At 46.9% G+C, this 14,611-nt stretch overlaps 1 protein-coding gene across 4 annotated transcripts in view; it reads left to right on the forward strand.

Moving 5' to 3' along the window:
* The window catches only part of ATXN7L3 (ataxin 7 like 3), a 30,591-nt gene that overhangs the window by 11,515 nt on the left and 4,465 nt on the right, over nt 1-14,611 (forward strand). For 3 of the 4 annotated variants that reach the window (XM_060281524.1, XM_060281525.1, XM_035136122.2), the window contains 11 exons: nt 6-129; nt 1,412-1,544; nt 2,590-2,761; nt 3,820-3,917; nt 5,002-5,024; nt 6,449-6,494; nt 7,600-7,631; nt 7,868-7,936; nt 9,688-9,731; nt 12,292-12,363; nt 14,198-14,331. In XM_060281524.1, the coding sequence (XP_060137507.1) occupies nt 79-129; nt 1,412-1,544; nt 2,590-2,761; nt 3,820-3,917; nt 5,002-5,024; nt 6,449-6,494; nt 7,600-7,631; nt 7,868-7,936; nt 9,688-9,731; nt 12,292-12,363; nt 14,198-14,331 (874 nt within the window). In that variant the 5' untranslated portion in view covers nt 6-78. The remainder of the gene's footprint in view (nt 1-5; nt 130-1,411; nt 1,545-2,589; nt 2,762-3,819; nt 3,918-5,001; nt 5,025-6,448; nt 6,495-7,599; nt 7,632-7,867; nt 7,937-9,687; nt 9,732-12,291; nt 12,364-14,197; nt 14,332-14,611) is intronic. The other variant, XM_035136125.2, reaches the window with a different exon arrangement.

Below are 14,611 nucleotides of genomic sequence, written 5' to 3' on the forward strand. Positions count from 1 at the left end.
CGCAGGGGGATCCCTTCCCATTTCAGCCTGGCCTCTGCTATGTTGCGTTCTCCGCATCTTCTCCAATAGCTTTTGCAAATGAAAATGGAGGAAATGACTTTGTCGGGCCTGGATAACAGCAAGTTGGAGGTAAGTTGCCTCCCTTGAGGCTGAAAGGCTTCTTACAAGGATTTGGAAGGAGCAGTGCCATCAAAGGCAGGCAGAAATTGATGAGTTCATGAAAAGCCTGAGGTAGAGGACCTGTTCTCCTAGATGCAGAGGTTCATCCCAGTGTGGTGTAGTGGTTAAGAGCGGTGGACTCGTAATCTGTTGAACCGGGTTCGCGTCCCCGCTCCTCCACATGCAGCTGCTGGGTGACCTTGGGCTAGTCACACTTCTCTGAAGTGTCTCAGCCCCACTCACCTCACAGAGTGTTTGTTGTGGGGGAGGAAGGGAAAGGAGAATGTTAGCGGCTTTGAGACTCCGTAGGGTAGTGTTAAAGCGGGACATCAAATCCAAATCCAAACTCTTCATGCAAGCCAGGACTTTAGCCCCAGAGCCTTTCCATCATGAGAGTTGCTGGAAGGATATTAGAAATTGGGATTCCTCCTCCCTTTTAATAAAGAGACTTCATCCTTTGTATTGATTGTGTGTTGGAAGCACAACCTATTCTGACATCTATTAGGAATATTGATTCATTTTGCATGGTTACAATTTCACAGCCTTGCTGCCATTTCTTTTGACTTTGGTGCCCTGGGAATTTAGAATGAGGCTACACTCACTCTCGTTTCTGTGGTTTACCTCTGAGTAGACTTATCTAGGATTGTACTGCAGTGTAGGCAATTCTGGGTGACCTCAACCACTTAAGACTAGTTCAAATGACTTGTGTGTCCTGGGGTGTGGAAGTGCAAGCCAGTTGCATTCCCTGGCCAACACCTTCCCCTCCACATTATCGTGTCTGAAACAGCCCTTGGTCTGCTTTAAAAAAATAAAATAAACAGCCATGAAGAAGGATTGAAGTCTTCCAGGCAGTGTTTTGATTGTAGATGCTGCTTGTATTCTTGAGAACAGAATTGGGGAGTGAGAGGGGGACAGGGCTAGTGGAAATCCTTTTAGCAGGATGCAGCAATGTACATTAATTTGGCTGGGTAGCTTGGTCGGTAGAGCCTGAGACTCTTAATCCCAGGGTCATGGGTTCGAGCCCCACACTGGGTGAAAGATTCCTGCATTGCAGGGTGTTGGGCTAGATAACCTTTGTGGCCCCTTCCAACTCTACAATTCCAGAGTGTGTTCTGGGGGCTGAACTTTGGACTGGAATCCGACTCAGAGGCTTAAACCATGGGCAATGGGTGCTGCTCCCAGTTCAACCTTGCTCTTGTTCTCTATGGCTCTCACCAGTCTTGTTCTTGGTCTTGGTCTTCTTGCTTCCTAGGCTGTGGCTCATGATATCTATACAGACTTGATTGAGGATGCCTGCCTGGGCTTGTGCTTTGAGGTCCACCGGGCTGTCAAATGTGGCTATTTCTTTTTGGATGACACAGATCCTGAGAGTATGAAGGACTTTGGTAAGTATATGTTGCAGCCAATCAGTCCCCCACCCCCACCCCATTGCCCCTTACCAGAAATCCAGCATAGATTTTTAAAGGGTGCTTCTTTGTTTTAATGCCTTGAATCTAATCCAGGCATAAGCAACCTTGGCTCTCCAGATGTTTTGGAACTACAACTCTCATGGTTCCTAGCTAACAGGTCCAGTGGTCAGGGATCATGGGAGTTGTAGTTCCAAAACATCTGGAGAGCCAAGGTTGCCTATGCCTGGTCTAAACCATGGGTAGGCAAACTAAGGCCCGGGGGTTGGATCCGGCCCAATTGCCTTCTCAATCCAGCCAGCGGACGATCTGGGAATCAGCGTGTTTTTACATGAGTAGAATGTGTGCTTTTATTTTAAATGCCTCTCTGGGTTATTTGTGGGGCATAGGAATTCGTTCATTTACCCACCCACCCACCCACCCCAAAAAATATAGTCCGGCCTCCTACAAGGTCTGAAGGACAGTGGACTGGCCCCCTGCTGAAAAAGTTTGCTGATCCCTGACTCTAATCCAATTCCTTGATTAAATTTGTGCTCAAGCATATATTTAATGCCAGCACAGCTGCCAAAGGTTCATTTTCCTTTTTTAAAAGTTACTTCTTTCTCTCTTTCCCCCCGCCCCCCCACCTTCTAAAGTGAGTGATTTAAGAAGCCACTTATAATGGTGGGCTGCAGAATTTTATGCTTGGAAAAAGGGAGGGTGCTTAAATCCAGACCACAGCCTGGCACATATAAAGAGCAGGGGAACTGCAGAATGGTGCCTTCAGAACGAATTGCTCCAGAGGCAATACGTTCCGTGCTGCAAGGAGCTTGCACGACGAAGGGAGCTTGGTGGCAGGATGAGCTTAAAGTAGCCTCGGAAATCTTTTGCTCGAGACTGCAGGATTTAAGAAGAGGGGATCGAAGTGGTTTGGTGAATTACTGGGGTTCCCCAGCTGGTACCTCCCACCACTTCTTTGGATTCAGCCAGTCCCTCCCCATCCTCCCACTTGAGAAACCATCTCGCATTTCTTCCCTGCTCCCAGAAATTGTAGATCAGCCGGGACTGGATATCTTTGGCCAGGTCTACAACCAGTGGAAGAACAAGGAATGTGTTTGCCCAAACTGCAGCCGAAGCATTGCCGCCTCCCGCTTCGCCCCACACTTGGAGAAGTGCCTCGGCATGGGCCGGAACAGCAGCCGCATTGCCAATAGGAGGTGAGGTCTGAGAATCAAAGCCTTGCCTGAAAACCAAACCTCTCAAAATGGTGTTTTTGGGTGGTGATGGTTGTGAGAAGGCTGAGGGTTGGATTTCTGGAAGAAGGAACAAATGCAAAAAACAAAAAACAAAACAAAAGCTGGTGAACTTTTGGCTTCTGGTTCATACCAGGTTGTGCATATCCTGCACTTAAATCAATTTTTTGATGTCTTTGCTGTGCTGAACCTAAATTCTGCACCGCTAAGAAGCTTACTTGGCATGGCTGGAAAATACCGCCCAGATCAACGCTAGCAATTGCTTGGTCTGGTCTGGAGTCGTAGCTAAGAGGGTTCAAATCTTGCCTCTGCCCCGACCTTCCCAGGTCCAAATGGCCTTGGTAAAGCTGCTGTTCTCTGTCTTGACCCTTCTTTTCTTCTTCTTCCCATCCCCGGTCTTCCAAATGGGGATCATTACATCATTACACGGAATTCAGAGGGATATTGAAAGGGAGTACTGAGGGGTTTTGTGTGAATTGCTGTAAACGCTCAAAAAGTGCTATAATTGCAATGGCATATTTAAGAACCTGCTGCTGGCGACAAATCAGAAGAGAGTGTGGCTTTGGATTTGACTCTGCTTGCTCCATTACACTGTATCCTAATAGCAGGGTTTTCAAACTTTCCACCAACAGGGACCCCTTTTTTAAAATTCCCTTTTTCTGCAAGAACCCCCTTGCCTTGTTGGCATGGGTGTGGGAGCAGCTTCTAGGGCCACGTGCTCAGTTCATGTAGATATTTGCCAGTCTTGCTTGGGGGCTTCACCTCTTTGTGGGAAGTGAGAATGTGTCATAGAACTCAGCCCTGTGCCTGCACTTTGCAGAGGAAGACTTAGCGGTGGGAACGCAGGCATTCCTGTTAGTTACGAGTCAGCCTTCAGACGTGGCCATGTAACTTTCAGGGGAAGTTAATCACCATTAAGCGTCATCTTTCCATTTGAAACTGCTGCTCAGACTTTTCCTCCTCCCACCGCGAAGCTGTCTAGCTCACTTTCTTTTTTTCTCTTCCCGTTCCTTTTGCTACAGGATAGCAAGCAGTAACAACATGAACAAATCCGAGAGTGACCAAGAAGACAACGACGATATAAATGATAATGACTGGTCATATGGATCTGAGAAGAAAGGTAAGACAAGGGAGGGGTTTGGCGGCATATTATTTATTCTGTTTATAAATAGCGTATTCTATACTGTTTTCTGGCTTACAACAATAAAACTTCAAAGGAAAGGGTGTCCAAATAATACGGATAAACCAAACTGTAACTAGACGAAAACGGAAATGATTTACAGATGGAACAAAAGAAATTCCTTTAGGTGGGCAGCTAAGGCAATACAGTAGAGGAGGGACCGGTCTAACAGATGCAGATGTTGCTGAACCACAACTCCTATCATCCCTGACAATGGACCATGGTAGGGTTGATGGGAGTTGAAGTCTAGCAACATTTGGATGGCCACAGGTTCCCCATCCTTGTTTTAGAAGGGGTTCTACAAACGGTGAAGGGTAATGGGAGTGTCTTGCTCAGGTCTGCTACAGAATTAAAGTTGCCAACTCTTAAGTGAAAAATTATGGTGCCCAGGTAGAACTTGGGGTCAGAGACCCCAGAGATAATCTTGTGAAGAAGTCCAGTGGCTTTCGGGGCACAGCCCAGCATCTCTGGCCTATGGGAGTATGTGGCCCAGTTCAAAAGATGTCCATTTGCATCCGGTGCTTGGCTTTATAAAGAAAGCACAGGATTTTTTTTGGGGGGGGGGAACTAGCCTGAAAACACTAGACATAACAGGGTTAGTTCTCTCCTCCCCTCCAGATTGGTAGGCCAAGGCTTTAGCACAGGCACCTCCAAACTGTGGCCCTCCAGATGTTTTGGCCTACAAGTCCCGTGATCCCTAGATAACAGGACCAGTGGTCAGGGAAGATGGGAATTGTAGTCCAAAACATCTGGAGGGCCGAAGTTTGGGGATGCCTGCTTTAGTATGTTGATGAATATCATCATTTGACTTAGGAGAATGCTGCACAATGATATTCTATCATCTCTAGCTAGCAGGTCAGGAATGATGGGGATTGTATTCCAAAAACAGACGGGGACCCGAGTTTGGGAAACGCTGGAAGGTTTTGCAGAAAGCATTTGTCAGAACTGGCCCTTGAGCTAGCAGAGGCTTTGGTATGTTCTCGGGGTGTTTTGTTAAAATAGTCTCGTCTCTTTTCCTTCCTAGCAAAAAAGAGAAAATCAGATAAGGTAAGACTATCCTTACGCATACTGGCACAGTTAAATGAGGTGTACCTTTTCTAACTTTTTTTTTTGCAAAGAGCTGTCAGTACAGGAAAAAACCTAAAGACACACATCCCTTGTGCATGTGAGCAGACCTGCTGGTTTCCCTCAACTTTATCAATCTTAACCTATATGCCAAATGTTGCTTGCCGAATCTTGGGAGGGTTGGGGGGAGGCTGTTGATGGAGAGGGCTGCATCCTTTGGAATGGCCTGGTGGTAGATTTTACTCACACTTGTTCTGATTGGTAGCTTCTCAGGAGGATCCGCTCCAGCAGCTTGTTGAGTGATTCTGGTCCCCAACTCCGTTGCACAAAGATCCTGTAAATATACTTCTGTGTATCTGGAGCCTTCTTTTTAATTTTTAACTGTTGACAGCACACCTGCTCTGTTGGTTATGGCAAGGTGTGCTCTGCTTTGGGGGCTCGTTAACTTTGGCCATTTGACCACTGCCTTCCTCTAGGGTTGCCAGACTCAAGTAGTGGACAGGACTTCTGTGCCTTTAATTGCCCTGCTCTCTTTTGAGTCTGGAAACCTGAAAGAGAAACCAGCAGACCCTTTGTTTAATTTCCAAGCAAAGGGTCTGCTGGTTTCTCTTTAAGGTTTCCAGACTCAAAAGAGAGCAGGGCAATTAAAGGCACAGAAGTCCTGTCCACTATTGAGTCTGGCAACCCTACCTTTCTCTGATGTCACTTTTCTTTTCTTTTTCTTTAAAAAAAGTAATTTTATTAGGGTTTATAGAGAAAAATACATAATTTATTATCAAACATATTTCCCCCTCTCTTTTTTGTCCAAACTAAGACTTTAAATACAGTAAAAACATAAGGGGGGGAGAGAGAAATAAAGAAAGAAAGAGAAATAGAAAAGAGGTTAAGAGAGGAGAGAGAGAGAGAGAGAGAGAGAGAGAGAGAGAGAGAGAGAGAGAGAGAGTTCAAATTCAGAAGGTAAGGGACTTCTGATTCTTCATCTGTCGGCTATATATAAGCAATATTTACTTCACCCACTCCAATATAATCCCCAGCAAAGCCACTTTCCATAAACAAATATTATCTTCAATCCTCAAATCCAAATGTCATTATTTCTTGTTCTTTTTCACGCCAAAAGCCTGTGGGAGTTTTCCAATCATTTAACAAATGTTAGCAACGACTTTCCCCTGATTAAACATGTCAGTTTCCCCATCTCCACTAAGTCCGTTAGTTTTAACAGCCATTCTTCCGTTGCTGGTAATAACAGGCCCTTCCATCTTTCTGCATATAAAAGTCTCGGAGCCGTAATTGTATATTGAAGCAAAGTTCCATAGTCCCCTCTGATGTCACTTTTCAAGGTTAGCAGTAGGAGTTCTGGTTGTTGTTGTTTTTAATGACCCTTTGCTGCTCTTCCCCTTTTGTTTCAGAATCCCAACTCGCCCCGACGATCCAAGTCCCTGAAACATAAAAATGGTGAGTGCATTATGTGTGTTGGTTCTCCTCGCTCATTCCCTCCTTACACACTATAGCAGCATTTCCTGGGCTCCTTAAGCATACTTCTCTGTGTTAATGAAGATCTAGCATCCAAGTAGATTGGGGTAAATTGGTCTGGCAGGTAGGGAGAGAGGGTTTTTTTAAAACACACACACACACACACACAAAATTGGAAGTTTCAAATGGGGCCTAATACACCACATAATGTGACTATCTGAGATGATGATGGTGTGTAGCAGTTCTTTAGACCAGATGCAGATGGAGCCAATGGAAAGAGAGTGTTGGGAAAATACTTGGGAACCGGCGTTATGCAGGACAGCTCTGAGACCACAATGCAGAATGGGGGACCTGCTCGGAGATTCATGATAGCTCAGTTGGTAGAACATGAGACTCCTAATCTTAGGGTCGTGAGTTTGAGCCTCACATTGGGCGAAATATTCCTGCGTTGCAGGGAGTTGGAGTGGGTGACCCTTGCAGTTTCTTCCAACTATGATCCTATGACACTCAGCCTATCCCTCAACTCATCACTTGCCCTTGCATTCCTTCCTAATAAGCCCTCAGTGCTGCTGGGAGAGTAAAGCCCTGGGCGGGGGGAAACTGTGTGGCCTTCCAGATGTCACTGTACTCGGACACCCACCAGCCACAGCTCGCATGGCCAACGGTCAGTTACTTTGAGAATTGTAGACCAGCAACACCTGGCTGTTGATAGTTTCTGCACCCTTGGAGCAAAGTGAGCTTTTCAGCTGCGCTGGATGCGTATTACGTTGTGTTTGTGTGTTGTGTGTGCTACTGTACAAAGATAAAATATATCAGGCATGTCCAACCAGTCAACAACTTTGCTGAAGGCTCCCCCCCAAAAAGCTCAACAAGTTTGGTCAATCCAATGAGTAGTTCACTGCCAGTTGTTTGTTTGTTTTTTTATAGTGGGAGTAGATCACATTCTCTTGGGAGTTGGACATGCCTGAAATATACAAATGAAATTCATGGGTTTGCATCCCAAGTTCTCCGGCATGCTTGTTTTGTGCATTTCCTAAGGCGGAGGCCAGACATCACTATTAATATGCATCCTCTTTTTTTTTCCTAGGGGAACTGAGTGGTAACTCGGACCCATTTAAGGTGAGTTTAGCTTGTCTCCGTAGTTCTCAACTTCTCATGTCCCTCTTCAGAGGACTTCAGGAAACCCTAGAGCTGTACTGTGTAGCGTCCACTGGGGTCTGAGTGGACTTTCAAGGGCCACGGTATGAGAGCCATGTGAATAGAGAATGACCTTGGAGAATTGGGCCCCAAAAGCAATCCCTCTTATTTGTGTAACCTCTAAAGTGCCTTGGTCTGTGTGTATTCTGTTCCAATAGTATAACAACTCTGCTGGAATCAACTATGAAACACTGGGCCCTGAGGAGCTCCGTACTTTGCTCACTACGGTGAGTACCAGAGTTTCCTTCTGCCTCTTGCTCTCGTGCACCATCGGCTGCAAGGGTTGCCTGTTAACTATGACTTTCTTTGCTATTGGTCATTGACTGCAATTAAATGACTTGCTTGCTATGGCTTCCTACCAGAACCTCTTTTGTGAAATCATAGCATCCAAGTCTGTGATAGCCGGAGGGGCCATGACATCTCTTAGCCAAGTCCCACGGTGTGTTCGGCAGATAGATTAGCTATTTGCAACGAAATGCTACCTTTAATATTTATTTAGCCCCAACTGACTTGTTTGTTTGGGTGTGCGGAACAGGGAACAGCAGAGGAGGCAGCACAGGCAAGGCTTTGTAGGGATAGGTTTTGAAGCACAAGGTCAGCCTGGATAGCTCAGTTGGTTTAGAGCAGAGGTCGGCAATGTCCGGCCCATGGGCCAGATGCGGCCCACAAAGGCCGTTTATCCGGCCCACAGACCGCCCGTGAACCTAGGCGCCTGCTCGGCAAGTCCCCTGCGCACTGCACTAAACCAGTGCGGTGCAGGGATTCACCAAGCAGTGCCGAAAATGGCGCCTGCGCAGACGCTGGAAATCGCTTCTGCGCAGGTGTGATTTCTGGCGTCTGCGCAGCCGCAGAAGTGATTTCTGGTGCTGTGGACATGTGCAGAAGCTATTTCCGGTGCCCCGGACATGGGCAGCACGGCACCGGAAATAGCTTCTGCGAATGTCCGGCCCAGGGACTATAGTCCGTGGGAATGCATCGGCCCTTGGCTGGAAAACGTTGCCGATGCCTGGTTTAGAGCATGGGGCTGGTAAGCAGGTTGCAGGTTCAATCCCCGTATGGGACAGTGCACATTCCTGCAATGCAGGAACTAGATGCATTGCAGGTTGGACTAGATGATCCTAAGGGTCCCTTCCAACTCCTAAAATTCTGTGAAGGTTGCCGCAAAGGCCTTGACTAGCAACGTGGAGATGACAGTGGTTGACAGAGATGTGAAAGAAAGCTGTGTGCTCAGGAGTATATATTGATGCACTCTGTGAGCTGCTGCCTAGCCCTTGGTGTGGGTCCTCTCAGGTTTCCTTGTCTTTACCCCATGGAGTGGTATCGACCTTGCCAGGGATCGTGGCTTCACTCTCTTACTTTGAGTGGGAATGTCGGTCTTCTCCACCTCCATGTAGGGTCGTTCATAGCTTCCTTGAGACCAGGCTCTGCCCCAGGTAGGCTTGTTTCCAGGGAGGCCATATTGGCTCACCGGCCTCCACATTCCCGATAACTTTCTGTCCTCCTCCTTCAGCCTCTCTCGGAGCCACTGTAACTTTTGTCTTTATCCCGGCAATCCTCATGGCATTTCTGCGAACTCTACCTGCATTTAGAGTGTTGCTCCTCAATTTCTGGCGGCAAAAATGATTCTTACAACCCTGCTCCCCCCGTTTACTTTTCAGAATGTGTAAAAGTAAGAATTGCCTTCCTTCAGAGCTCCCTCCCCCTCCCCCCAATACATTTGCGTGAGACACTTGTTTTGAGTGCAACCATTGATTAAGAAAGGCCAGAGTAACAACATAAGCAGAGATGAAACAGGTAGCCTCCTCTGGTTTGGTTTGCAGGGAACGGCTAATAAATTCCTTATTCCCCAGCTAGAGCATTAGTGGTATCATGCTTGGCTGAAAGGGGCCAGCCCACTTCTGTCACACTCGGTGGACTTTGATTTGTTTGCTGCTGTACGCTTTTAATTTGTTGACGCCGTATATTTCCTTCTCCGTAGCAATGTGGGGTGATATCTGAGCACACCAAGAAGATGTGTACACGGTGAGAGCAGCCCTTCCTTCTACTTTATTGAGCCCCATAACCTCTTCCCGTTCCTCTGCTGGTGCAACCGTTCCCAGGTCTCGAGGAGAGCGGGAGGTATTCACAAGACTGCCTGCTTGGGGTGGCTGGGTGGAAATCCAGGTTAACTGCGATGGATCTGAAAGATCACCCACACCATAATCCATTCTCTGCCGTTGACTCAGAATTTAGGCTTGGGGCCAAAACATGTCCTGGAAGCCGGGGGGGGGGGGAGTGTATTTCCAGTTGGATTAGCTCGCAAACTGCTTGCACAGGCTGAAGGTGGAAGTGGGAATCTTCCCGACTCTTCAATCTACCCTTGCAGCTCGCTGTTGCTGCTTTGCCTGTCACAATGCACCTTTTTATTTGCTGGTCATTTATCAATAGCTTAAAAGGGAACTAGCTCTTAATGAGTTTGAGGAAGTTTCTTTGCCTGCGTGCTTGGAAGAGACTGGGAGTGGCCGCTGAGACCATGTAACACCGGTCCTGGAAGACCTACATTGGCTCCCAGTACATTTATGAGCACAATTCAAAGTGTTGGTGCTGACCTTTAAAGCCCTAAACAGCCTCGGGCCAGTAAAGCTGAAGGAGCGTCTCCACCCCCATCGTTCAACCTGGACACTGAGTTCCAGCTCTGAGGGCCTTCTGGCGGTTCCCTCACTGCGAGAAGTGAGGTTACAGGGAACCAGGCCGAGGGCCTTCTCGATAGTGGCACCCGCCCTGTGGAACGCCCTTCCATCAGATGTCAAGGAAATAAACAATTATCTGACTTTTAGAAGACATCTGAAGGCAGCCCTGTTTAGGGAAGTTTTGATGTTTGATGCTTTATCGCTTTATTATTAATAATAATCTGTTGGGAGCCACCCAGTGTGGCTGGAGAAACCCAGCCAGATGGGTGGGGCATAAATAATAAAAGCATTATTATTATTATTATTATTATTATTATTATTATTATTAGTTTAAGTCACCACACGTGGCCCAGCAAACAGACCTGCCTTAGTCATTGTCATAGGACAGATTCAGACCACTGGAAGCTGTGCAGGAACTGCCGAAAAACTTGCTGTATGATTCCTGTAACCAACAAATTAAGCCCAGTGTTACCACCACCACCCAATTTCCCCAGAATTATGACTGGCTGTGGAAGGATGTTGGCATTGGGCTTGACTGCCTGTTGGGGCGATGGATAACTTCCTCCCCAGATGGCAATGGGTGCCATGTGTTCAGTTGCCAAGTGCCCACCTTAGTTCTTGCTTGCCTGCTGTTTATGCTCCCAGTTGTTGGTTAATTGGGCTCACTGGTATTCCTTTAAGCCCAGTGCTTTTGCGCTGCTTCTGACACCTTAACCCTGGTGAAGAGACTGGGAGTTGTCCACCAGCTTGTGTTTCCTACCTCCCTTCTACCATGAAAGTTTTGCCTTCGCTTCTCTTGTCAGCCTGAACACTAATGGGTTGGCAAATGTTGGTGTTGTAAGGCATAATTGTACACTATGGCTAAAACCTTATCAGAGAAGAGAGGGAAATCTGAATATCATACAGGAGTGTACAGATCCACAGACCCATGCATTTGACAGGCAGTATCGATGGTCCGCATGGGTAGCTTTCTGCCCTCAATGTAGAATATCCAGGATTGTGTTCACCCCATGCTTTTTATATTTAAAAAGTCCATTCAAATTCTGTGATAAAAATTGGGCAGCTTGTATAAATTATGAAATTAAGCTCTGGCTTTTTTTTTAAAGAATAATTTTAATTTTTAATTTTTGCATAACACTGGTGGGAAACCTATTATCCTTCAGACGTTGGACTCCAGCTCCCATCAGCCCCATTCAACATGACCAATGGTCAGGGTTTATAGAAGAAAAAACACCTGGGAGGCCACAGATTCTCCACTTCTGTCATGCAGCCATGGAGAGGTTGCGGAAGCCCCATGTCTTTATGAGCAGAAATCCTGGTCAGCATCCTCACTCTGGCTTCTGAGGCTTCAACTGAGATTTCCCCACACTTGCAAGCCTCTTGTTTTGCAGCCATGAGAGCGACCAACTTGCTTTTAATGAAAGACAGCTGAGGTCCAGAAAGTCCCTGAAATCAGTGCCCTGCCCACTTCCCAAATTGGAACTCTTATGCAAAATACACAGTTCTGGGTTTATTACTGGACCAAGGGGCCCATCTTTTTTAAAGGATGCTCCTGGTTGTATGTTCCAGCACCCAAATGAGCCCTTCATATGACTGGCTTAGTTACTCCTTTTCCGGAATAGCGCAAACATTCTTTACTGCAGTCCAAAGACCCACAAACAGTTTGGGAAGCGAAATAACGCAGGAACACCATGGCTGCCAAGTTATCCCTTTTTTAAAGGGAAATTCCCTTATGCTGAATAGGCTTCCTCGTGAGAAAAGGGAAAACTTGGTAGCTATGAGGAACACAGGGAACAGATTCCAAGGCCGTCACTATGCTTTATCCATTTCTGGAATAGCAATCCGTTTAGGAACAGGTACCCCTGTGTTTCTCAGCTTGTGCCCCGCCCCTGACTTTTCCCGTTTTCCTGCAGGTCTTTGCGCTGCCCCCAACACACGGATGAACAGCGGAGGTCAGTCAGAGTCTACCTCCTGGGACCCTCTGCGTAAGTGTGATGGGATGGAGGCAGGGCAGGTGTGGTATAGGACCCCCCCCCCAAAAAAAAGTGTCATGTGATTAACACTTAAGTTCAATTGGAAGGACTCTGGATAAGGACTGCTTGCTTTTTTAAAAAAAACACTGAATTCTTCAACTGACCTAAATTGAGCATCTTTCTGCATAGGTGGTAAAGGGGAGGCGGCAGGACTGTGGAAAACCTTACTTGGCCATCCTTCCCACGCTCTCTTTTGGTCACATTTTTGCAGCTGCGAAGCTTGCAGGCGTTTTCTGTCTCCTTTCTTTGTAAACCCACACTCAGTGCAGCGTTTTGTGTTCCTTTGAAACCACAGAGTTCATTTTGTCTTGCCTGGGATTTGCTGCCTGGATGGAAGCTCTCCTGATCCAGCAGCAGCTCTCGCAAACATGTCTCCTCCTTCATTGGCTACTGTGCTTCAATACGCAGCATGCATTGAGAGCACCCAAATTCTGCATATATTACTCACCTGAACGACCTTTGCATGCATTCTCTCTCTCTCTCTCTCTCTCTCTCTCTCTCTCTCTCTCTCTCTCTCTCTCTCTCTCTCTCTCTCTCTGGCATAACTTCCCTTCTGTTTGCACATGACTGGAAAGCCAAGAAGTTGCCCTGAAGCCTTATCATCAGCAAGTCATCCTCAGCCTCCATCCACTCAAGCTTCTGCAATTCCACCCCATGCTGCCCACACATCTTGCTTTCTCAGTCGGCTAGACCAGGCACCTCCAAACTTCGGCCCTCCAGATGTTTTGGACTACAATTCCCATCATCCCTGACCACTGGTCCTCTTAACTAGGGATCATGGGAGTTGTAGGCCAAAACATCTGGGGGGGCCGCAGTTTGGGGATGCCTGGGCTAGACAATTTTGTTTTAATGCACTGCACAACATTAGATCACATTAGATCACATCCCTGGTACTCTGCATCAGTTAATAACTAGGGACCCTCTAGTCCTCGATCATTATTGCAAATTTAAAAATCTCCCATCTTACCTGCAAAGATTGGACATGGTGGGGACCAGCCCCGTGTCATTCCTAATCTTGGTATGACAACTTTGTTAAGAGTCTTGAAGTGTAAATCAGAAGATTTTGCCATTTTGGTCTAGTTCAAGGATTGGGAACCTTTAGGATCCTCTAGATATCGCTAGGTTCCCACCTCCTAGCAGTCTCAGCCAGCGTGGACTGTGCTCAGGGACAATGAAAATGGTGGTCCAACAACACCTGGAGGTCCACAGCTTCCCCATACCTGGTCTAGTCTGTTTCCAGGAGTGGCTAGTCGAGTGACCCTGGGAACAAAAAAAGTCACTCCCATAGTACCTGGTATTTATAAAATATACTGCTCTTACACATGGAGGTTCCATTTGGCTATAAAGGTTAAAAGCCATCTATAAGATCAGTTACCCATGAATTCATTCTAATCCTTAAAAAATAAAAAAAGCAAAGGCATCTAAGCTAGCTATCTTCTTGAAGTCACATCCATAATGATGCACTACTTCTGTCTGCAGCCAATAATTAGGGGGCCTGGAATGCTAACACTGGGAGTATCTCATCTGAAAAGTGATCTTGAGTATTATGTGGCTCGAAGTCCTGAACGTTTTGCAAAGGTTTGGCAGAATCCTTTCTCCAGAGAAAGCGATCAAATTGTATGGGAAGGCAAGGAGGAGGAGTGGAGCGTTTTTGCTTTGTGACGCTGCCTTGTTTCCTTTTCACTCTGACGTGGCTTTAAAACCTCAGCCGAGAAGCAGCAGCAGCAGCTGAGGGATGGTCGCCTTGCTCCTTCACCCCTTCTCATACATCTGCCCCTTTTCCTAGCTCACTTCCCGAGACGGAAGGAAGCGTGGAGAACGACAGTTTTGACGTGGCGGAAAGTCAAGCCCTCATGAATAGACTGCAGTGGGACGGATCTTCAGATATCTCTCCTTCTGACTCGGCCTCATCGAAAGCAAGTAAGAATTGGACGGGGTGCCCAGTTAGAGCACGGCATAAGTTGGTGATGGACTGGGCTACCATTAGTGCTGGGGTGGCATGTTCTAAAACAATCTTCCCCAAGAACCTTTTGCAGTGGTACCTCGGGTTATGAACTTAATTCGTTCCGGAAGTCCGTTCTTAACCTGAAACCGTTCTTAACCTGAGGCGCGCTTTCGCTAATGGGGTCTTCCGTGCCACCGCCACGCGATTTCTGTTCTCATCCTGGGGCAAAGTTTGTAACCCGAGGTACTACTTCCA

Source organism: Zootoca vivipara, chromosome 13, assembly GCF_963506605.1.
Source record: "Zootoca vivipara chromosome 13, rZooViv1.1, whole genome shotgun sequence".
Classification (NCBI taxonomy): domain Eukaryota; kingdom Metazoa; phylum Chordata; class Lepidosauria; order Squamata; family Lacertidae; genus Zootoca; species Zootoca vivipara.